The sequence below is a fragment of the Pelobates fuscus genome, chromosome 4 (genome assembly GCF_036172605.1).
Source record: "Pelobates fuscus isolate aPelFus1 chromosome 4, aPelFus1.pri, whole genome shotgun sequence".
Taxonomy (NCBI): domain Eukaryota; kingdom Metazoa; phylum Chordata; class Amphibia; order Anura; family Pelobatidae; genus Pelobates; species Pelobates fuscus.
Window position 1 is genome coordinate 292116117 of NC_086320.1, and position 25362 is coordinate 292141478.

Sequence of the window (25362 nt, forward strand, 5' to 3'; positions counted from 1 at the left end):
TTATTACTTGGAGCAGTGCGTCCGCGTAGGGAAGCAGATCCACGTCCCCGGATGGATCCCCTGTTGGTGAACAACTGTCAGTGGTATGGTCGGGTGGTTCCCAAATTCCAATAATTTTCTGTGGGACAAAGCCTGAAGCCTGTGAAGGCAGCTCTGCAGGTCGTTCGCCTCTATAATGACTAGCTCTCCCATAAAAACGATGTGACTGGTAACTAGGGAGGATTGGGCTTTATTTAAGCTAGTAAATACCGATACATGTTTAGATAGATCTCTCATAAGAGTCTCCAAATAATAAGCCATTGGCTTCCGGTCCCAATTCTCAGGAACTCAAATCCGCTAGTTTAGCGTAAATTTTGTATAGTGCCCCCTTACGTCTCTCGGTGGAGATGGCCACATTGGCATTGCCCTAGAAGCATAAAGCCCTCTGGGCCCATTCTCGCATTGTATGCGGATCAAATTCTCCACTAATAATAGCTTCATCAGCGAAAATACATTTTGGGATAATGGGACCAGCAATATCAAGAAACTTGTCCTGAGTTGCCTTGAGACCCTGCTCAATATCCTTGCGAGGGTCTTTGACCAACTTAGTGAGGAACGTCACCAACATTGGGTCAAACTGTGGCGTAAGTGCCACTTTATTCAGGATAGTTGGCCTTGGGCATTCGGCTCTAAGTTTAGCCCTAATTTCCTTTTCTAGAGGCTTGCGCAGCCACATCTTGCAAAAGTTAGTAAAGTGGTCAGGCGGGGCCCATTCGGCAAAACGTGGGTGTCTGATGACCCTAGGGTCAAAACAGGGAATGCCCGAAGCATCCAGAAGGATGTCTGAATCGGGTTCCTTGGGCTTAGTATTACTAGAATCTGGGTCTCTCTTGGCAACAAAAGTCTCCTGACAAATTCCGACAAGGGGGTCCCATAGCACATTCCCCGAGGACTCCTCGTCAGAATAGTTGAGGTAATAATCATCTACCAGATTGCCTGTACTAAATGTAGATCCCTCTAAGGGGTCTAAAGTAACCAGGGCGCGTGAGTGAAAGACAACTTAAGGGACTTGACGGGAGCCTTGCCCTTGCCTGCGGGTACACTATCCCCTTTCCAAGGGCAGTTGTGCGTGACTTCCTCCTGATCCAAAGGCTGAGAATCCTCTGAATCAGACAGCAAGTGCGCAGTGGGGTTAACTTCAGTAGAAGCTTTTTCATGAAAGGCTGCTAACGCCTTGGGGATAGATTCAGCAATAGTAGAAAAGAGCCATGTGCGAAGTTCTTGTGAAATGGCAGGCTCAGTGTTATCAGACATGTTGAGTCTTATATTGTAAAACTGACAGTAGTCAAATAGAGGGAACTGTGCAATGAATGGGGGTCACCCAAATTAGATGAGCGATATTTGTAAGGGCGGCAACACAAATAGTCAGTGGGATTAGCCACTAAAATTACAGTAAGTGGGTTGATCCACCATAATAATAATAATAGCAAGTGGGGTAACCCACTTGTAAGAAGTCAAACAAGGTGGGTATGTCCACAATATTAGATATAAAGAGTGGGGTTATCACTGTTAAATCAGAAGGTGGACTTCACCTGTACATATTATTTTCTGAAAGTTAAGTGGGAGTCACCCACTGTAATATGGGTGTTGGTACACCTTAACTAACCGTAAATGATAGGTGGGGGTCACCCACAATAAACTCAGAAATAAACACAAAGTAAGTGGGAGTGGGGGTCACCCACAAAAGCCCTCCTATATTATGAAATAAGATTTACAGCAGATCTGCTAATTTAGTTGAATATGTTAAAATAAAAACAAATAATGGCAAATAAGTAAATACCTAAGAAAATATTAGCACAGTAAATTGTGCTAAAATAAATAGAGATCAGTACTTACCAAAGCCGATGAGCGAAAAAGCATCAGTAGAATTCCAACCGTTGCGCTGAGTCTCCGAAAAAGAGCGAGAACAAAACGATCTGTAAAATGGCTGCTGTCAATCAAAGAGGTGAGAAAGGAAACGCGTTAGAAATGCAAGCGCGAATGGGCGGGAAGGCCAAAAGGGCGCGAAATAGCGAGCTGCGGGCTATTTGCAAATAGTCCGCTGTAAAATGAAGGGAATTGAATGAGGAAGGTGGGCCGCGGTCTCTTGCTGAGGAGAGAATCACCGGGCACTACTATAATAAAGATCGCGGGGAGAATCTCCGCGAAAACCCGCTGGTCGTCTACCTGACGTCCTGGTGGGGATTTAAAGAGACATGTGTGCACTTAAATTATTAAGAAATGCATAACAAAATATATGTTTAAACAAAGAAAAAGATAATAGAGCACGAAGAAGACTGTAAAACAAAAAATAAAAACTGACACATCTATTGGAAAGTAATATAGCATGGGTGTAAATAGATCAACTGAAAATAAATATCAAGTGTTGAGAGATAAGCTGTTCATATATGGCAACAAGTATTACTGAATAGCAATATAATTGGAATAGACTTACCTGGGAGGCAAGCAGCAAAGAAAGAGGAGTTGGGAGGAGCTTGATGACATTATATGATATTGTTATACACTCTGGTTAAACTTTTTACATCATTGTTAACGGTCTCTTTGCTGCTGGGAGGTTCAGTAAAGAAAGACAAGCAAATATGAAGCCTTCTATCTTGCCATAAAATTATTATTCTGTTCTTGCACATTATGAGTGTCTCAAAGCATTGTCTTGTGTCTTATTATTCTGTTCTAGCACATTATGAGAATGTCTTAAAGCGGCACTGTCATGCCGAACTTACCTTTCCTCAATCTCTTCCTCTTCTCCCCCTCTCTCAGGATCTGTTATTCTTTTCTTCCTGTCTTCTTTAGTTTTCTTTAAAATCATAAGACAAAGTAGGGACTCTGTCTTATGGAGGATTCCTCCGCTTGACCAGCTCTGACCAGCGGAGGAGCAAAGTGTGCTTCATTTCCGCTGGTCAGAGCAATTTTCCCATGATCCCTAGCTTTCCTCCCAGTTCCCACAATGCTTCCTGTCAGTATTGCCGAGCGTCCTGTCACTTAGACAGAACGCCGGCAAAACTGCCGAATTGCATCCTAACAGAATGAGCACCGTTTCTCCATTGGTGTTAGGATCCAATTCGGTACTTTGTTCGGATCGGAATTTCATTCTAATGAATGAAACTCCGATCCTATTCATTGCTGTGGCTGCATCTTGCAGCCGCTTAGTAGATAACTCCCTAATTCCCACGGTATCAGGGAGCTATCTACTAAAAGGCTGAAAGACCTAAACTGGTCTTTCAGCCAACTTTACTAATACTAAGTAAAAATGAATAGTAAATAATATGCCCCTACTCGCTATACCGCGAGTAGGGGCATGTCTAATAAGCAGTGAGCAGCCTGTGGCTGCTCACTGTAAAAAAAAAAAAATATTGCCCCCCACCCCTAAACGACGGGTGGGGGCTGTAAAGTAAAATAAGGGAGGGAGACCTATTGTCCCCCCCCCCCGGCCCCCACCCCTGAGCGGTGGGTGGGGGCCATAAAGATAATGAGGGGGGGGGACCTACTGTCCTCCCCCCCCCCGGCCCCCACCCCTGGGCGGCGGGTGGGGGCCATAATGGTAATAAGAGGGGGGGACCTACTGTCCTCCCCCCCCGGCCCCCACCCCTGGGCGGCGGGTGGGGGCCATAATAGTAGTAGGGGGGGGGGACCTACTGTCCTCCCCCCCGGCCCCCACCCCTGGGCGGCGGGTGGGGGCCATAATAGTAATAAGGGGGGGGGACCTACTGTCCTCCAGCCCCCGGCCCCCACCCCTGGGCGGCGGGTGGGGGCCCTAATGGTAAAAGGGGGGGGGGGACCTACTGTCCTCCCCCCCGGCCCCCACCCCTGGGCGGCGGGTGGGGGCCATAATAGTAGTAGGGGGGGGGGACCTACTGTCCTCCCCCCCGGCCCCCACCCCTGGGCGGCGGGTGGGGGCCATAATAGTAATAAGGGGGGGGGACCTACTGTCCTCCAGCCCCCGGCCCCCACCCCTGGGCGGCGGGTGGGGGCCCTAATGGTAAAAGGGGGGGGGGACCTACTGTCCTCCCCCCCGCCCCCACCCCTGGGCGGCGGGTGGGGGCACTAAGTAAATCCCCCCCCCATCAAGGTGACTAGGGGTGCCCAAGCCCCTAGTCACCCACCCCCCACCCAAATAAAAAATGCCCCTACCTACCCCCCTCACCCTAAAAAATAGTAAGGGGGGAATAAAATTGCTAACCTGTAAAGTAAAATTAAACTTACCATTCGACGTCTTCTTTTTTCTAAAATCTTCATTTTCAGCCCCAAAAAAGGCCAAATAAAAAACCATCATAGCCGTCGAACTAAAAATAAAATAAAAAAACCCGAGCGCAAAAAAAAAACCCGACGAAAAAGAAAAAACCCGAGCGCACAAAAAAATAATCCATCTTCACCCATGGAGGGCTCCGCGCAGACTGAGCTCCGCAGGGCGGGGCAAGGCTTATAAAGCCTTGCCCCGCCCTGCAATTAGCCTAAGAACACTCTGATTGGTGGGTTTAAGCCAATCAGAGTGCTCTGTGTCATTTTACAAGCGTGGGAAAGTTCTTTGGAATTTTCCCACGCTTGTAAAATGACACAGAGCACTGTGATTGGATGGCTTGAAATCCATCCAATCACAGTGCTTTGTGTCATTTTACAAGCGTGGGAAAGTTCTTTGGAATTTTCCCACGCTTGTAAAATGACACAGAGCACTGTGATTGGATGGATTTCAAGCCATCCAATCACAGTGCTCTGTGTCATTTTACAAGCGTGGGAAAGTTCTTTGGAATTTTCCCACGCTTGTAAAATGACACAGAGCACTGTGATTGGATGGCTTGAAATCCATCCAATCACAGTGCTCTGTGTCATTTTACAAGCGTGGGAAAGTTCTTTGGAATTTTCCCACGCTTGTAAAATGACACAGAGCACTGTGATTGGATGGATTTCAAGCCATCCAATCACAGTGCTCTGTGTAATTTTACAAGCGTGGGAAAGTTCTTTGGAATTTTCCCACGCTTGTAAAATGACACAGAGCACTGTGATTGGATGGCTTGAAATCCATCCAATCACAGTGCTCTGTGTCATTTTACAAGCGTGGGAAAATTCCAAAGAACTTTCCCACGCTTGTAAAATGACACAGAGCACTCTGATTGGCTTAAACCCACCAATCAGAGTGTTCTTAGGCTAATTGCAGGGCGGGGCAAGGCTTTATAAGCCTTGCCCCGCCCTGCGGAGCTCAGTCTGCGCGGAGCCCTCCATGGGTGAAGATGGATTATTTTTTTGTGCGCTCGGGTTTTTTCTTTTTCGTCGGGTTTTTTTTTTGCGCTCGGGTTTTTTATTTTATTTTTAGTTCGACGGCTATGATGGTTTTTTATTTGGCCTTTTTTGGGGCTGAAAATGAAGATTTTAGAAAAAAGAAGACGTCGAATGGTAAGTTTAATTTTACTTTACAGGTTAGCAACTTTATTCCCCCCTCACTATTTTTTAGGGTGAGGGGGGTAGGTAGGGGCATTTTTTATTTGGGTGGGGGGTGGGTGACTAGGGGCTTGGGCACCCCTAGTCACCTTGATGGGGGGGGGGGGAATTTACTTAGTGCCCCCACCCGCCGCCCAGGGGTGGGGGCGGGGGGAGGACAGTAGGTCCCCCCCCATTATCGTTATGGCCCCCACCCGCCGCCCAGGGGTGGGGGCCGGGGGGGAGGACAGTAGGTCCCCCCCCCCTTTTACCATTAGGGCCCCCACCCGCCGCCCAGGGGTGGGGGCCGGGGGCTGGAGGACAGTAGGTCCCCCCCCCTTATTACTATTATGGCCCCCACCCGCCGCCCAGGGGTGGGGGCCGGGGGGGAGGACAGTAGGTCCCCCCCCCCTACTACTACTATTATGGCCCCCACCCGCCGCCCAGGGGTGGGGGCCGGGGGGGGGGAGGACAGTAGGTCCCCCCCCCCCCTTATTACTATTATGGCCCCCACCCGCCGCCCAGGGGTGGGGGCCGGGGGGGAGGACAGTAGGTCCCCCCCCCCTACTACTATTATGGCCCCCACCCGCCGCCCAGGGGTGGGGGCCGGGGGGGGAGGACAGTAGGTCCCCCCCCCCCCACCTATTAATATTATGGCCCCCACCCGCCGCCCAGGGGTGGGGGCCTGAGGGGAGGACAGTAGGTCCCCCCTCATTCCCATTATGGCCCCCACCCGCCGTCCAGGGTGGGGGCCGGCGGGGGAGGACAGTAGGTCCCCGTCCCCCCCTTATTACCCTTTTTTTTTTTTTTTTTTTTTTTTACAGTGAGCAGCCACAGGCTGCTCACTGTTTAGTGGACATGCCCCTACTCGCGGTATAGCGAGTAGGGGCATTGGGGAGATTTTAATCTCCCTTGTGCTATTATGGGGGTCATATTGACCCCCATAGAGTGAGGAGGGGACCTGGGGGGCTTATGAAGTGGTGGGGAGCACTGCTCCCTGCCGCTTCTCTCTTTACATATTGCAAGGAGGGAGCTGCACGCCGGTAGCTCCCTCCTTGTAATAAACCGAACAAACAAACGAACACTGATACACAGTGTTAGTTTGTTCGTCTGATTTTTTCTATTCATTCATTCGTCTGTCTGATGAATGAATGAATAGGTGAAATTCCCGTTCGCATGTCCAGGTGTTTCACTGGGCATGTGCGGGAATCTCAGGGCTATCTAGTGTGGGCAGATGACGTGTCCCACAGGGACTTCACCTACCCACACAAAGATGGCGGCGCCCTGAATATAGATCGGGGCAGAAAATAAAGAATAAAAAATAGGTAATGTGGGGGGCATAGGGGCATTTGGGGATGACTAGGGGGTCGATTGGATGTAGTTGAGGCGGGAGGGGGGTTAAAAAAAAAACGGAATTCGGCATGACAGTGCCGCTTTAAAGCAAAGCAGAGCCTAACAAATTCAGCCAGTGAAAATTGATTCCTACACAATAACAGAGTAATGAGTCTCGAGCTTGAGTTCTTCTCCATATTTTTTTGCTTTCCTTTAGTATTATATGCACTGAAATATACATGCTAAAGTTCTAGAACGTTTCTTGTTTAGCGATTACATGTTTAAGTATGTTTTTTTTTTTTTTTTCTGGACATTTATTTTCCATACAAATGTATTGCAACAGTGTTAGGTCTAAATAATATTATTCATTCTAAAAACATGTTTCTTTTATCTCAACGCAGAAGAACCTTATCTGCGGCATGTAGAAAAAGATGTGCTTATTCCCAAGATTGTGAGGGAGAAGGCGAGGGTTCTGTGTTCTGAAAAAGTAGAAGGTGAGAATGAAACATTAATACTGGTGATGTACATTATGGTGGGGGGAGGGAGGCAGGAGAGATTTTTGTATTTTTGTGTTTTAGGTATACAAATTATACTATAGGAAAAGATTTGGATGAAAAAATCAGAAACATGTCAGTAGGCAGCAAGAGTTATCTTATTTGTGAATAACTTGGTTACTATCTGCATTTTTTCTCTCAAAACCCAAAGAGCTGTCTGAGCAGCATGAAGAAACATGGAGGAAATTGTGGAATAAAGGTTCTTTACAATGTGCTTTCAATGATCCATTAATTTGGCTGATATTTTAGAATATATTTTCCTGAAATAGAGGTACACTCTTGTAACTGGTTGAGCACTCAGACAGAAATCAAGAGTTCCTCATTTGTCTGTGGCTTGGCCCCATGTTTAGCATATTGTTAATGTGGAAGTTGCAACCCTACATTAGAAAAATCAGTTTTGTCAAAGTTTGGACTAGGGATGCACCGAAATGAAAATTCTGGGCCGAAACCGAAAATTCAGGATACCCTTGGCCGAAAAAAACAAAAATGACTTTTTCCCCCAAATGATTTTAAAAAGTTTTCCTATAATTTTATTAATATTAGACTTTTTAATAAATTTAATTAATCTAATATGAAAAATCTCCCTTAGTGCCCCCCCTAGTGTTCCTCTCCCCTCCCTCTTATTTTACTATTCATTCCTCCCCCCTCCCCTGTCCCATAGTGTTCCTCCCCTGTCCCATAGTGTTCCTCCCCTGTCCCATAGTGTTCCTCCCCTGTCCCATAGTGTTCCTCCCCTGTCCCATAGTGTTCCTCCCCTGTCCCATAGTGTTCCTCCCCTGTCCCATAGTGTTCCTCCCCTGTCCCATAGTGTTCTTTCCCCCCTCCCCTGTCCCATAGTGTTCTTTCCCCCCTCCCCTGTCCCATAGTGTTCTTTCCCCCCCTCCTCTGTCCCATAGTGTTCTTTCCCCCCCTCCTCTGTCCCATAGTGTTCTTTCCCCCCCTCCCCTGTCCCATAGTGTTCTTGCCCCCCCATCCCACTCCCCCCCACCCCCAAGTGCAGTATTCTTGACTTTTCATGTTATCATTACAATCTTCTATTGTGAGAAATAATCATCTGAATTGTGCACTGAACTATGCACTACAAAAATAAAAAATAAAATTTCGGTGCATCCCTAGTTTGGACAGAGTTTGTTGACTGAGTGTGATACACTTTCAGCCAATGAGTGCCTTTTAAATATGAATGGAATCGATATTTCTAACATGGAAGTGTAACTTCTGCAATTCCAATATTATGAACAAGGACCTGTGCCATGTATGCCTGGCGAAACCTTGGTTTGTGTTAATCCAGTCTAAAACAGTATAATATAGAACCTGGGGTTGGCACAGAGACATACTGGCACCATAACTATTACAGTGTAATGTAGTAATTGTGATTCTTAGAGTGCCCCTCAGCTATTTTCCCTATAATTTCGTATTCTAATCTAAAATAATATCTTCATAGTATGGTATTGTGTATCTTTTTTCATAATTATTTTTATTATAGTTTCATTGGAGGTTTTTGGAGTTGTATTTGTTTTTTGTTTTTTTTTCTTTAAAATGTTTCTCAAAACAAATGTTTAACACCACATACACTACAAAATGCACTTGTAAGCCGAGCTTAAACACATTTTCTCAACTTTAGTAACAGACAGAAAAAAAACACATCAACAAATTATTGTTTTGTGTATATCGTATACTTTTTATCCTTGTATTGTTTTAAGAAATGGAAAGCTAAGTTGTTGGGCACAGTTGTTTTAAGTCACCTAGTTTTCCCATTTACCTTTTCAACCCCAAGGCATGCTATGATATTTAGTGGAAATGATGGCTTACAAAATAACTTCAGGCCTTGCTTCCACAAAGCTTGGCCAGTGTCAACCATGGTTTCAATAACATTCACTTGTTCAGCAATACTTCACCATTGGGGACTCTTGTGTCCCTCAAGGGTGACATTGAGTAAAGCATACGACATTTTCATGTGACATATCAAAACCCAAATTTAGAGAACACAGTTCTTAGCTAGCTCTGCATGGTGTGTATTGATGCTCGGGGGTAAAATAAAATGGCACATCATTTTATCATGGTGGGTGATAGTTATGGCGTGAGTTATGAGACGTGCTCCCATTACTTTGGAAAGGTTTAAGATATTTGGCGTTCTAAAGCTTAGTGCTCTAGATAGCTGACAACATGTTTGATCAGTTTGGAAAATCTGGGACATATTCTTACATTGTTCTAGCTAGTCTCCGAAACAAGGAATGGCTTTTGTTTTATGTTTGATAAGGTCAGTATTTGTATACTTGGTGTGAATTCTTAAACAAAAGGTATATTGCTCTACTGCTGCTTCTATGTATCACATAAAATGTTTTCTCTTTAAAGACTACTTGGTAGCTTGACATTGTAAACGCAATAATTCTTAAAAACAAATACTGGATGCCCTGATCCTGCAAACTTCTTGTTGTGACACACGGACAGTAAGAATTATGCCTATAACTACATTAAAGGTCTACTCTATGCAACTAAACCGCTAGGATTATTGAACTTGTTGGGGTAAAAAGTGCAGTCCATACAGTTTTTGTCAAAACATTTTTCGGGTGTGGGCCCCCTGTTCAGATAATGTTTTGTTTATTATTTTCCATGTTTTGATTTGACTGCAATGATGCTGTGATACAATGATTTTGTTTGCCAAAAAATTACAAAAACTAAAAACGCTTTGCATGCCCACTGCTATAGTTCTTAAAATGTCCTTTTAAATTAAAATCATATCTTAGAAAAGTTACAATTTATTGACATGTGAGACTGTTGTTTTATTCATGTGAGTAGGAACTGGATTCTGGACAAATACTGTCATAGGGGATTTTTACGCCTACTCAACCCAAAATTTTACCCCCATCCCCTAGCCATATCCCTTACATCTTCATATGCTTATAACCAAAGATCTGTTCAGGTACTGGAGCAATTTGATGTGCTACTCAGTATGTTTATCTACATTTGAAGGTATATTTACCACAGTTCTTTGATGTATGTGTATCTGGTTGTATGTAATAGCTATTTAGTATATGTAGTAAACCAAATTTTTTAGCACCTTCTCTGTGCATGCTAGTTACGAGTGGGAGGATAGACCTTCTACATATTGTAAATTATTGTAAAACTGTTATAATGACAGCTGAAACAGTTTCATAGTCAGCAAGTTAGCGTGAGGTGAGTAGGGTTGGATGATACGGTATTTTCTTTGTCTATGTTCTGTGGTCTGTGTCAGCGCTGGAATAAAGATAAGTGTGAGGGTGATTTTAAAGGAACACTATAGGGTCAGGAACACAAACATGTATTCTAGACCCTATAGTGTTAAACCCACCATTTAGGTAGCTTAGGGGCAATGTAAAATTACTGCCTTTTCTCCGAAAATGCCTGAAGGCAATGATTACATTCACCAGAACAACTACATTAAGCTGTAGTTGTTGTGGTGACTATAGTGTCCCTTTAAAGGTCACTCCTCTCACACATCTCCCCTCTGTCAGTCCTTACATTGGCTTCCTGTATCCTATAGAAGTCAATTCAAGGTACTAATCCACACCTATAGAGCACTGACCAATTATAGCCCCTCCTATATCTCTTCACTGATTCGCAGGTATGCCCCTTCTCGGTCTCTCCTGTCCACTGCTCGCACCCGTACGGCCAACTCACGCTTGCAGGACTTCTCGCGGGTGGCTCCTTTCCTTTGGAATAGCCTGCCTACGACCATCAAGTTCTCCCCTAGTCTTCAATCATTTGAGAAGTGCCTCAAAACCCATCTTTTTAGGAAAGCTTACAGCCTCCCAGAGTGACCTCTACCTCACGTACCTGTCCCTTGCTCTCTACTAAAGGGCAACACTCTATTCTCTCCTCCATCTCTGCTTCACTCCACCTTGTTTAATTGCTACCTCCTGTCCTGTTGTGTTTTACACCCCACCTCCTATAGACTGTAAGCTCGTTTTATCAGGGCCCTCTTCAACCTTTTGTTCCTGTAAGTTTTTGTAATTGTCTCATTTATTGCTAAAGCTCCCCCTTTCCCCCTTTGATAATATTGTAAAGCGCTATGGAATATGCTGGCGCTATATAAATAGCAGTAATAATAATGTGTACTGACACTTATCTGGTAGTACAGATCTGTGGCCCCCTGGTAAATTGACCTTGAGACATGATGAGACACCCTGTTTTAAGGGATTGCGGTATAATATAATCATACTATAATAATTTGTCATGTATATTTACAGTTCAAAAAGCATAATGTGACACCAAGCCATATTTGGCATTATAGGTGCATTTTAGCATTATTGTTAAGAGTATGAGAGGAATACCATAGCTTGCATAATTATAGTAAGAATAGTCCCTTATTTGTCTTTAATTTGTCAAGTTTTTAAAACTGATATGTCACTTGGGGGGGTATTTTTGCCTATTTTGCAAAGACTCCCAAAACTGATAGATCCGTTGTGGGTCTGGTGGCCATGGGGTGTGCTAGGATTTGGGGAAAAAATTAATGGCGGAGGTCTTCCTGATAGTTCTCGCTTTAATAACGCTAAAATTCAAAAATTCTCATGCCTGCACAGTAAACACACACAAATACACAACAGGCTTTATTCACTGAACTGGTAATAGTAGGTAACTGACAAATTAATTTTTATATGTCAAAATAGCTGGTTTTGGAATAATTCTACAACTATGGTGATTTTAAGGTGCATATTTGTCTGCCTGCAATTTAAATGTATTCTTGTCAATTCTCCGCTATTTATTAAACACCTATAGGATTCATTCTCTAAACGATTATGTTTAGCGACTAGAAGATCAAATCACAAAATTCAGGCTAAAATAGCCAAGATGTGACAATCTTGTAACATTTACCCAAACCGCCTTTAGAAAAACCATTGTAATGAATAAAATCTTGTGCAGTTGTGTGTATTTTGGATGTGACAGGGGCCCATCAAATTCAGCCTTTCTCAAATTATCCGATTGAAAACGTTAAGTGATACTGGCCAAAAGTCAGAAATCTATAAGAATCTGTGAATTCTTGGCTTTCAGTGAACACTGGCACCATTGCCTTTCATTAGAGCTGCTTTAGATTTAATTAATTTCATGTCACAGGGAAATTCAGGCACAAATTGCACCTATATGTAAATTTTGTTAGACGAAAGGTACAAGAGAGTACAAATTAGGATACATTTTCTCCATTACGCATGTGATCTCTTCCTAATCGTGGTTGTGTGTGTGTGTGTGTGTGTGTGTGTGTGTGTATGTATGTGTGTATGTATGTATGTATGTGTGTGTGTATATATATATATATGTGTGTGTGTGTGTGTGTGTGTGTGTGTGTGTATATATATATATATATGTGTGTGTGTGTGTGTGTGTGTGTGTATATATATATATTTATATACATATACATACATACATATATGTAATATTATATAAATCAGGAAAGCTTGTATTAACGAACATATTTTTTAAATGAGAAGCCAGGTTCAGTCCAAAATGGTCAGTGCATGTAAAACATAATCTAGCAGTAAACTTTTATTCTGTTTGATTTTTAATGTCATCTCAACCCAGCTTGTCAGAAGAATTAAGCTAGAAAGCTAGCACCACCATTACTTTGCTTGTAGTTTCTTTTTAAAGGGAATGGAGCAGCTTTTAGAAAGGACAAAAAGAAATGAAATCACTTTCACTGAAAGAAACCAGCCTCATTAGAGCCACCAACAGCAGTTATTGACAGCGACACTTCCTATTAACAAGGAGCATTTAACTAAGAGTTTGGCTGTTGGATCTTTGGAGTTGATCTAATTTGCTGGCATTAATTAGTTTCTTTTGAGCATGGACACTTGGTGTTCACAGCTATAGATCTGGAAGACTAATTAGGATGAAGAATTGAACAGAATGGGGTAAGGCATTAACCTTCATCCATAACCAGCTGGGGCTATGATAAAGACCGAAATGCCCAAATGTTCCCTATTCAGGTAGAGCGTACCCTAATGAATATCAATTTCAGCAAGCTGGAATTCTTTATTTACTTTATCTTTTCTTTCTTTCTTTTTTTCTTTTACACAATTCTGACTCCTTTGATAAGAAGAACATTATTAGATTGGTTTTTCTACAAATGTGAATTTGTGTGTTTGTATAAAATGTCTGAAACAACTTTTTAAATGCATTTATTTTTATTTTTTGTGATGTTAAATTAGCTTACATAAGTAATGTGAATATACTTATTGGAGTAAGTGCCATATAAAGAGTACTATCAGGGCTATTTACTAAAGTCAATACTAAGACCAGAGTAGCCAGTTTGGCTATTTTTGACCTTAAATTGGAAATTTACTTTAACCCCTTAAGGACCAAACTTCTGGAATAAAAGGGAATCATGACATGTCACACATGTCGTGTGTCCTTAAGGGGTTAAATAACCCTGTATGCCTGACATTTAAATTTAGAAGTACCGATGTTGGCCATGCACTGACCTGTATTTCATCAAGGTATTAATTATTATTTTTTTTGCCTGTGTATTTCTCTTATGTTGGGAATTACTTCTGCAGTTTGAAGGCTTCTCTTTATGTCCCCTGTTCTCTTAATTCGTATTTTCCCACACATCTAGTCCTAGCATGGTGCTCATTTTATTTGTTGACTTGCACAGCCCTCACAGTAAGTTCTTTTCTGAACCCCCATAGGGTATGAGCTTATTAGTGTTGTACTATATTAAGCAATGTTGTCCTCTTTTTATTTCTTTGATCAATTGCTTGAGTATTTTATATTGTTTATATAGCTTTTTTAGTTTATATACATGAGGACTTAATAAAAGTATTGTCGCTGAGGACTGAAACATAGAATTCTATTACTTTGTTATTTATATTAAAGCGGCTCTGTCACTTTATAATCTTTATGAAATAGTGATCCTGACTGTGTTGGGATTTCACTAAAATTTCTATACAATCACAAAATATTATAAGCCAAAAAGTACTTTGTCTTTGGTAAATCTAAAGTTGACAAAAGGCAAAGCAGCGCTGTCAACTTTTGTCCACTCCCAGCAGCCGTCACAATTGACTGCTGTGAGATTCAGACATAAATCTATGGAGCGTCTAGTGGGATCCTCCATAGACCTCAGTGATGTACTTCAATGCTTGCGCAGGTGTACCAAATGAAGTGCCAGGAGCCAAAAAGGACAGCAGCCTGAAGATGGAGGCAGCCACAAGGAATACCTTAATGTTACTTATCTCCTTGCGGCGACCGGACCCACACTGGACACCATGTCTTGATGTACCTTACCTCCTCGCGGCCACGTCTTTATGACAAATATTCCAGAAAGTAACAGATTCACTTTAAATTGCTGATCTTTCCAGGTGAAGACCTATCAATCTTCTCACCCACTATATACAAAAACAACAAAATGTCTAAATTTATCACAAACTTTATTTTTTAATATTCACATTTTTTTGTATGTCTAACATGCATACATGGCATTATAGCTTGTGGGGTCCTGCTTGGGCTTAAATGAAAAACCTTGCTGTCATTGTCACTGCATTGGGAACAGGTCCATGCATACAATGGCCCAGCTTTCCCTTTGTCCCCATGTTTTGTCATATGACCTGTGGTAACAAACATAGCAGAAGGCAAGTGACCTTGTGTGTGTATGTGTTTGTCTGTCTGTCTGTCTGTCTCTCTCTCTCTCTCTCTCTCTCTCTCTCATAAAAGCAACTCTGGATTGACTTCTTAATGCAGTAAATGATGAGATCACTACCTCTTTAAGTAAAAACATCATTTGTTATAATAATTTTACAGAAAAAAATACTTTTATGTCCTGCTTTGAGCAGTATGATTACACTATTGTCCTATAATACTTTGATGATTGGTGTGCCAAAGGCATTTTCTTGCTAGCATATCTTGCATAGCAAGCATTGGAAAAACACAAAATCATAGCGCTAACATTTTTTTTTTGTCTATGCTTAGTATGAATTTAATTACTTTTTCTCATATCCTCCTATTTAAATTAATCCAGTTCTATATGCCAATGCTCAAATTAGAATAATTCTTTAATCAGCTGTGTTGTGCATACAGTGGCAGTAGAATGTAAAAAAAAATGAACCCCCTTTGTGGCGTATTGAAAAGTCAGGCATTTTATTATTTATAACTGATTTAAAAGTAAAATCAGAAATACCGATTTCTACTTGACTGGAGAGTTGATTTAGTTTGAATATCAGTCTGATCCTAATCAGGTGAAAATTAATTGAGTTGGAGATTTTAGATATTCAGTGGTGGCAACTGAACCATGATCAATCTAGAACTGACTGTCTTCTGCACTGCGCACACAATACCAAGTAGCTTCAGCAAATCAGTTACAGGCAACACATTGCAACACGGAATATTATTTTTCATGCTCATCCTCTTAACTTTGTGGCTCATTAAATGCACCCGCTAAAGATTCTCTGAGTACTTGCACATAGCAGGCTCCAACATGAAACTAATCAGCCTTGATCTGGCACAAAATTAAAGGCATGCTAGCTTTCTCATGAAATAGCTTTTGAAATCTGGTTTTCCATCCTTTGAGTCCTGTTGTCGTGTCTCAGTTTATTAACCCCCTATCTATGGCTGGTTTCCAAAAGGCACCAGCACTGTCTACAGGGTAGGCATATTCATTCATATCCATGCCTTACGAATCGCCACTGTCATGTAAAGTAAATGTGATCAGGTAAAGCTAGGTGTATGGCAGTGCTAAGTACAGAACCATCACCTTGTCATGTTGATGGGAAGCACATGTCAAGTGGCTGTACTGTGCGTTGTCATTCATATGATGCAGATGATTGATGACTTGATTTACCTGTTGCAGCATATGTATTCTATAACCTGGCGAGTAGAAATTCATTCTGCTGCCTTGCACTGGTGAGTAAATTTTAGGGCCTGGCTCGTAGCATAGGACTTCAGATTGTAAACCCTGTTCTATAAAATACATTACATGACATAACTTTTCACGTACTGTGTATATATACATATATTTGTGATATGTGTCCAGGAAAACATGGTGAATCTGGCCACTCCATCTGTAATCCATTAGTACAGTGCTTTCAATATGGAAGGCTGACCTTTACAGACTTGCGCTGAGTATAATAACTTTTGAGTAGTCCAGCTGAGCACAGTTGGGAACATTGTCCACAGCAGTGGAGAGACCGTTTAACTGTACTTCTGGCAGTGTGAAGTAGTCCATAGGCTTTCGGGTTTTTTTGGGGGGGAGGAGGTTACTTTCCATCTTACTTGCTTATCTATAAATTGGGTTTCTCTTTATAGACTTCCCATAATTTAAGAGAATCTAAAATATTTCATATTACTTTTATGTTTTCATCCATTGGACAAAGGGGAGAGAGAGAGAGAGTGTGTGTGTGTGTATATATGTGTGTATATATATGTGTGTATATATATGTGTGTGTGTGTGTATATATATATATATATATATATATATATATATATATATATATATATACACACAATTTTATACACACACACACACACATATATATGTATGTCTGTCACGGTATGTGTGCATATTCTTGCAGACACTGTAAGAGCATGAGGCAGCAGTAAGATAAAGGAAGTGCATCAGAAATGTTTCGTCATGTATCTGATAAACAGCCCAAGCACTTTCTTTTTTTTTTTTTACTTACAGAAACCTTTGTATCCGTGTTTAAAAATGTTAAATTACATCAAAGATTACATATGAGAACAAAAAGAGCATGCGTTTGTTATTTTATTTCCAGCAGCTCCGTTCCATGTATGCCAACATTCAGAATTTGTTAAAATGTCTACATCTCGTGGCAGACTAAGTGAAACTGTAATTTTCCCCCTGTAACAATACACAACGGCAACGCAGCTTCATCAGTGCACTTAGCACAGTCCTCTACTTCAGCAGCTCTTTGTTTTAACGCTTGTAAATCATATCACTGCAAGGTGTTGAGCATACAGAAAAAAAAAAAAAATAAAAGTAGCCCTCCCTATTCATTGCAAACACTTTTCATTTATCTGAAGAGTGTGATCACAATATCTTAAGTGTTGTGATAATATACATGGTGAGATGACACCTCAGTAGGGCCAGCTCCTAAGTAGAAAAATTGTAAAGATTTTTAAGCTGCAGTTAGGACAGTGCCGGCAAAGTATCTATATCTATAGATAGGTTTTTAACAAGTTGGAGCCCTAGTGATGTAACAGTGTTGATGTTGGAATTCTGCCGAGCATAAAGGATGTAACAGAGATCATTTTGTTATTTTAGATGCCAAGCTAACTTGGGACACATACCATAGCTGCAGCATTGGTGTCCTGATGGGATTTGGATGCGCTGGATGTGCTTTAATCTAATTTTCGAAATATCAGACTTTTTTTTAACTCTTTCAGAGGCAGCAGCGCCTCTCTTTTTGCATGTTTCTGAATGGGTTAAATAATCCTGTAAACATTTATTTTAAGCCTTCATTTTTTGTTTTCTTTATTAATTGCATTAAAAAGCATAGATTTTAATTTGTTTAAATGCAAGGTATGGACAAAATGTATACCACATTGCAGAACGCATATATTTGGTTAGGGTGCAAATAACGTTGCCAGATTTCCATTAAAAAAATGACTTTATGTACGTTGGAATACCACTTTTTATGGGTGCCAAAAAGTAAGTAAGTGTTTGATAGCACCCCTGACATTTGAGTAAGCTGTAATTCATCGGGTACCTAGCTGACATTTATTTCATTTCCACCCTGGCCATTTTCAGGGATGATAACCCTAACTCGTGAACTATAAAGATGTATTATTTTAGAAATCATCCATGTTTGTACAGCAGCAACATTTTTGATACATATTTTAAGTGTGCAAGCAGTGATTGATCTTCTCTACAGAATTATTTTTTCCCCTTCTGGTTAACAAAACAAGTTTATAACACAGGATGTTCTAGTAATCATGAAACCTGGCCATCCTCTGAGCTGTAGCTATTTGGCTTGGAGCTTATTTGTAAGAAGACAATTATTATTTCTGTATGTCTGCTTGTGGTGTTTTTATCACCATCTAAAAGGATGATTGCTGCTGTATTTAGGGTCTGTTCCTAGGATATCGCACCTTTAACCAAACAAGACGGGTGGCTTAACAAGTGAAAGAGACCTCCTGATGTCTTTTGCTAAATAAAAGAAGCCTTTACAGGCTTTAGAAGAATTATTTTTAGTGAAGTCTGTTCAGCAGTCATTTGTCAGTGGGGACTCTACATCAGAGCTATATTAGCCTAAAGCACAAGAATGTCTTTATTTACACCTTCGAGAAGATGGCATGCCTAAATATAAAACATTTCTTGGCTTCGTACCTTTTTTAACTCTTGGTTAATCTTGTATTTTAAACTGCTTCTTTAATATCCTGTGACTGGGTGACTCATTGACCTTGTTTGCTCTTTGGAGATGCTGGTACAATAAACTACAAGGAAAGTACATGTCATAGTGACCTTGATGCGTTTACATTGTTAAAAACACATAAAGGAGATTTGTTACACTTAACATAACATTCTAGTTATACAATTTACTAGTTGGATTCTTGGCTAATATAGTGACTTAATAAAAACTAGACTAGACCTTACATCTTATTTTACTCTGGCCGCCGAATCTGCCACAGGAATATCCAGCTTTCTCTCTTCTTTAGTCCTCAGAATGCAATACCTTTTAAACGATCAGTAAGATTGCCAGATGAGAAAAGGGTAGACACTACCTATTTAAAAAAAAAAAAAGCTGTAAAGAAAAAAACACAATTTCTTTTATTTAAAAAATAATAATAATAATTCTGAAGCACATAAAGGAACCTCGTTTTTTTTTGTCAAAGCACTTTAAAAAAACTTTGCCTAAAGTAAGAGGAACTGTACCCAATGCTTTCTACCACCATGACTATTAGAATAAGCTGTAGTGATTATGGTGCTCGGAGGGTCCCTTTAAAAGCCATACCTACTTTTAAATTAAATCCGCATAAGAACATTTTGAATGTGTTGTGCGGTGTGATTTCTTTTTAAATTCGCAGCATAATATTCGAAATTATTTCCGTTTTTTTTTTTTTTTTACAGCATTAATAAAAACAGGAGCGCAATGCTCTTTTGTTTTACAGTAATGTATTGAAGTTCAGAGCAAGCTTTGTGACTGATGTATCATAATACTAATTGATAATTGAAGAAAGCCTGTCAATCTATTCATATTTGAAATATCCATCCTGCCTTCTTTTGATTTTAATAGAGAGACCCTAATTACAGAACTGGGAACATCTTTATTATTGTAGCCATGTGTCAAAAAGAACTAAAGGCCAGAAGCACACAAAAGGAGCAGGCAGTCATTTTGTGTGTGAATGGAAAGGAGGTGAATTCAGATTTTTTTTTTCTGTGTTGAAGAGTTATAGCTCATTGCAAGTAGCATAGTTATAAGTTGTAGCTTAATGCTACTTTTTTTTTTTTTTATCGCCATCATTTCTTTCTCTAACCCTTCACTCTTGTGCTCTCTCCTCTACATACACTACAGTTTGTGTGCTTCCTTTGCAGCACAATTGTTTCTAATTACTCATTGTTAAATTTCTCTGCACTTCCAAAAGTGCCCCTCTTCATTTATGCTCCCTTCTATCAAGTTACCCCAACTCTACTATATGGGGCAATGGTTTACATGTCCCTATTATAAGCTGCCATCACAGTTCGATTTTCTTTCTTTCTCTCTCTCCCCATTGCTTTTTTTATTCCCCCCATAATAATAGCTTGAATGTCTATATACGCACAATATGGATTTGTCCAGTGAGTTCAGGACCCTCCTCCTATAACATATAAAGGAAAAGCGAAGTAAGGTCTTTCAGTGGGGAAAGTTGGTTAGGTAACCATTTCAAAGCTTACACCGCTGTCAAGTTGCACGCATCATTTTATCGTAATCCTAGAAGGAATTCTGTTAAAACAAAAAAGAAAAGATAGCGAAGTTTGATAAAACAATGCTGGTTGCCGTGTTGATTGTAGACGTTTTATAAAGCAGGGTGTAGTGATATGGTATCTGTAATGTTGCCTGTTTATTATTTTTATTGAGAGCTTAATGCAGTAACATGATTTTTTATGAACCCAGTAGCTAATACGAACATTGTTAAACCATGAACTATTGTTTTCCCATTAATGTTTTCAGCAGCACTCGAGTAACTCCTTTCTTTCTTTAGAACTGTGCAGGCAGTTCTTCCATAACCTAAAGGAACTATACTAATGATTTCGATATTCCCCTCACTCCCTCAAACTGATATAATATAGTGTTTACTTACCTTTAATCCTGACGCACAGGTCTCTATACGGCCGCTCTGCCTTCCCTGCTGATATCATCAATCCAGTGTTTACGCGTAGTGTTTTATTTTCTTTTATGATTTGTTTCATTAAAATAAGATGTTTCTCTGCACTTAGTATTTCTTTTCCTCCAAACGTAATATCTGCTACTTCTGTCGATCAGGAAAACGTAGGCGGAAGACAATGAGAGACTCCTCCACCGCTTGCTTGGTTATTGGTCATTTAAACTTTGCTGAATAGATCTGCAAAGTAGCTACTCGGTCCAATGTTTTCTAATTTTTTAATTTAGTTTTTGCATCTATTGCTACTCTTGTCAAGCATTTTCTACATGCTGTTGTTTGTCTAGACACAGACAATTGGCCCATGTATTATGGCATAATGTATTTCATTGCTTTCACTCATTAAAAAGAAAGACAAGATATATGCTTACAAATCTATAAAAAAAAAATGTTGTGTAGGGCAACTGTCCATAAAGCCTCTATCCCTTCTTTTTAGATCGGTTTACTGGTACCTTTTGGTTTTGCACCAGGTGCTCTAGTTTATCTCTTTTACTTTTTTTCTTCTGTTGGGCTATCCAATGAAATGGAGGTTCTAGGAGGAGCAGGAAAAAGGGGCAACAATCTCTTGGCAGTTCTGCTATCTCCTCATAAAAGTGACACTACAGCATTCTGAATACAAACATGTATTCCTAACATTATAGGTTCCTCTACCCATAGGTGTCTGGCGACCCCCTGTTGTGAGGATTTAAAGGGTGAGTTTACTTACATTACATTCCCAGGTGCACCTGTCTCTGTGCTGAAGCTCCACCTCCTTAACTCAGATCATCAGTTTTGATTATCTCACCCAATCCAATGCTTTACCATAGGAAAGCATTGGGAGGCTAGTGCGTATGTGTGGCAAAATGCTATGCAGCGCCAATCAAATACTCTATATGACCATCTGATTGAAATAGCTGAGTTCTACTCGACTATGGACACAGAAGCAACTCTAGTAACTGTCAGTGTGACAGTCACTTGAAGAATTTGTAACCATGCAATGTAAATATTGCCGTTCCTGCAAAACAGCAATGATTCTAGTTGCAGGGATAAAACGACAGGGGCCTGACCCCCAGACCACTTCATTAAGAAGAGTTCAATCCAATCTGCCACTATGTGAAAGAAAATGCTTTTATTTTTCTTCTCGCTTTGTCCACCTCCACCTTTTTCTCCTTTAACCTTGACTTGCTCCATTCTTCAATTTGTACCCTTTCCAATATGACCATCTTCCTAGTCTCATTTACCTCTATCTCCCTGTTCCCTTCTTTTTTCTCCGTAACATCAATGCACTGTGTTCGTGATTATATAATGAGTAAGGTTAATGCAGGTTTGAATATATTAAATAGATATGTACTAAACAATTTAATAAAATTATGATTTTGTTCAGCATTATGGAATTCAAATATTTCTGTTTATCTACATCAAGATAAAGATTAAAATATCAATGTTATATGTTTCTTTCCAGTACTTATAATGTAATTTTAACATCTGTGATTCTTGTGTGTTACACGTAACCTCACTGAACTCTTCCATTATACAAACAAAGGAGTTACAAATTTTGGCAAGATGAACTAACGACATCAATCGAAACAATAAAAGTGTGCTTATGTGATATGAAAGGAAAGATCCTAATTAAATCCTTGTGCTAAAGAAGCGACAAAGACCTTACAAACAGAGTGTGGCTTGAGGCCAGCAGCGGAGATGCTGGAAAAGCAGATTTGGTCAGTGAGTGAGAAAATGCTTACAAGAAGAATTAATTCGTTGATCATAAAACTATTACATTGTATTAGAAGCCTTAGTCATGTGTAAACTAATTTCAGAACCTATAAAGTCAATATGTGCTTCCATGCAGAATGGATACATGTTAATACATCTCCTATTTCTTTCTTATTTCTTTATATGTTCATCTAAAACATTAGAGGACTAAAAAAAAATGGATCAGTTGTTGATTTCCAGGAAAGATACAATACAGGATTCTTCCATGTACAATGTCATTTTTGTGTATATTACATGAACACAGTTTTCATTTCAAAGTAAAAATGTCTGTCCATGTTCTTTAAACATGCCCTCTAGAGCTAGCAACAAGACAGATCTCTCTCTCTATGTGTGTATCTCTATATACGAGTGGCAGAGAGATTCAAATAAGAATTGCAAATGTTACACCAAAATAGCCAATTTGGAAGTATCCCCAAGCTATTTATGTTTCCAGCTCAACTCATTTTGATTTGAATTTATAATTGTCAGTTGAATTCCTGACATTTCACAATTCAGCAAATAGCCAGTTGAGTTACTGAAAAGTTGACCTTGGTTAAAGCAGGGATATTATGCAATTTTATCCCGTTGATAGGTATTGGAAAAAGGTTTCCAGCACGTGGTCATAGCAGAATTAGACCAGCCTCAGAATCCAGCCATGGTTCTCCAGCTGTTGTTGGTCACCACCACTTCTGGGGCAACAGAATTGCCCTCTGGGCTAACAGAATCATTGTGCATGTGTTGATTTGGAGTAGGATACCTTAATATTGTTGCTACGAAGCCTTTCTTAAACATTTTCTTTACTGAAAATGGAAAGATGTAGTGCCCAAGCAGTCACCGGTATGTGCACTCATATTGGCAAAATTGTATTTCTGTTATAGTGTTTATCTGGGGACTAATGTGCTTTACATTATTACTTGCTTTTACCCCTTGGTGACCAGACAGTTTTTAAATTTTCTTACCGTTAAGGACCAGGGCTGTTTTTACATTAAAGCGGTGTTTGTGTTTAGCTGTAATTTTCCTCTTACTCACACTAATTATATACCGTTTGTCTCGCCATTAAGTGGTCTTTCTAAAGATACCATTATTTTCATCATATCATATAATTTACTATAAACAAAATTCTAAAATATGATTTTTTTTTTAAAAAAAAAAACACTTTTCTTTCTCACTTTGACCCCCAAAATCTGTTACGCATCTACAACCGACAAAAAAGACCCGTGCTAAATAGTTTCTAAATTTTTTCCTGAGTTTAGAAATACCTAATTTTAACACATGTTTAGCTTTTTTTGCAAGTTATAGGGCAATAAGTACAAGTAGCACTTTGCTATTTTCAAACCATTTTTTTTCCCCTTCAAAATTAATGAAAGTTACATTGTAACACTGATCTGTCAGGAATCCCTGAATAACCCTTCACATGTATATATTTTTTTAAAAGAAGACAACATGAGATATTAAACTTGGGGTATTTTGAATCTTTTCATGCAATCCTTTTACCACCAATCTATGCCAAATAAAAAAAATTAAAAAAATAATTGGTGATTTTTTTGACACACATAGCAATTTAAGAATACATGTACGGTGAACTTTAAGGGTTACTGCCAAAGAACACCCCAATATGTGTTCAGCAACATCTCCTGAGTACAGTGATACCACCCATGTATAGGGGACTTGGAGGGTGCGCATGTCCTGTTTGGGACATTTTTGAAGCTGGACGATGTATTTTACCCTCATGAAACTCTATATTTTTTGAAAAGTAGACACCCTAGGGTATTTTAAATGGTGGTATTTTTACACTTTCCATGCACCAATTCTACCACCAGTCTTTGCCAAATTTGGGTAGTCATTTTTTGTGTTATTTTTCACACACATTGTACTTTAGGCATGGATTATAAGCTCCTGTTATGTGTTACTGCCAAAGAACACCCCAATATGTGCAACATCTCCTGAATACAGTGATACCAACCATGTACAGGTGTGTCGGGTTCTCTGCGGCTGAAATACCTTATTTGGAGGGTGCACATTCCAGTTTTACAAAATGGAATTTTCACAACTGGTCATCATGCACCCATGTCCCATCAATGGACCTTTTATAATTTTCAAAAGTAGACACCCTAGGGCAGGGGTAGGCAACTTATGGCACGTGTGCCATGCACGGTACTCGAGGTGCCTTTGCACGGTACTCAAGGCTGCTAGAGCCAAACAGGCTCTTTAGATACATGTTAATACAAAAAGGTGGTGAAGGACAATCCTCAATTTATGCATTGCAACGAGTAGAGGAGATCTAAGATCACTTCCTCCTAGGACTTGTGAATGGGAATCCACACTGTAGTAGAACAGCCTGCAGCTGCTGTTGAAGCTCCTGTCCTTGACATGTACCTGGCCAGCCTGGTCCCCACTGGAATCCAGGGAAGCCATCCACACTGCTAGATATACACAGAGCTCCAGAATAACTCTCCCCTCATACAAATAATACGAACAGCCCACACACAAACACAACACACAATCCGCACAAACTCAACACCACTGACCATCCACAAACATGCACACAACCCCACATGCAGCCTCTCACATGCAATACCTCAAACAGCCCCCCCCCCTATACCCCCACACACTACCAAATACAAAATGTGATATCCATCCACACACATAATTCACTGACTAAGTCATTAAGGGGTTAAATATGAAGAAACAGTATTTGTTTTTTTAATATAAGTTAATCTCATATAAAACGGTCTATGCAGAAGAGTTTAGCCTTGTGGGGTTTCAGGTTTTATACTTAAAGGGACACTGTAGTCACCAGAACTACTACAGCTTAAGGTTGTGGTTCTGGTGTCCATCGTCGGTTCCTGTTCCTGTTTACATTACTGTCTACTAACACCCAGTGGTGTATCCTGGTTTTGTGCTGCCCTAGGCATGACAAAACTCGGGCACCTCCCCGCCCCACCCCACCTTCTAAATA

General features: G+C 40.4%; 1 protein-coding gene across 1 annotated transcript in view; it reads left to right on the top strand.

Moving 5' to 3' along the window:
- Positions 1 to 25362, top strand: part of CMC1 (C-X9-C motif containing 1) — a 56744-nt gene that overhangs the window by 27283 nt on the left and 4099 nt on the right. The window contains exon 2 of the mRNA XM_063450675.1: positions 7182 to 7274. Within this exon, the coding sequence (XP_063306745.1) occupies positions 7182 to 7274 (93 nt within the window). The remainder of the gene's footprint in view (positions 1 to 7181; positions 7275 to 25362) is intronic.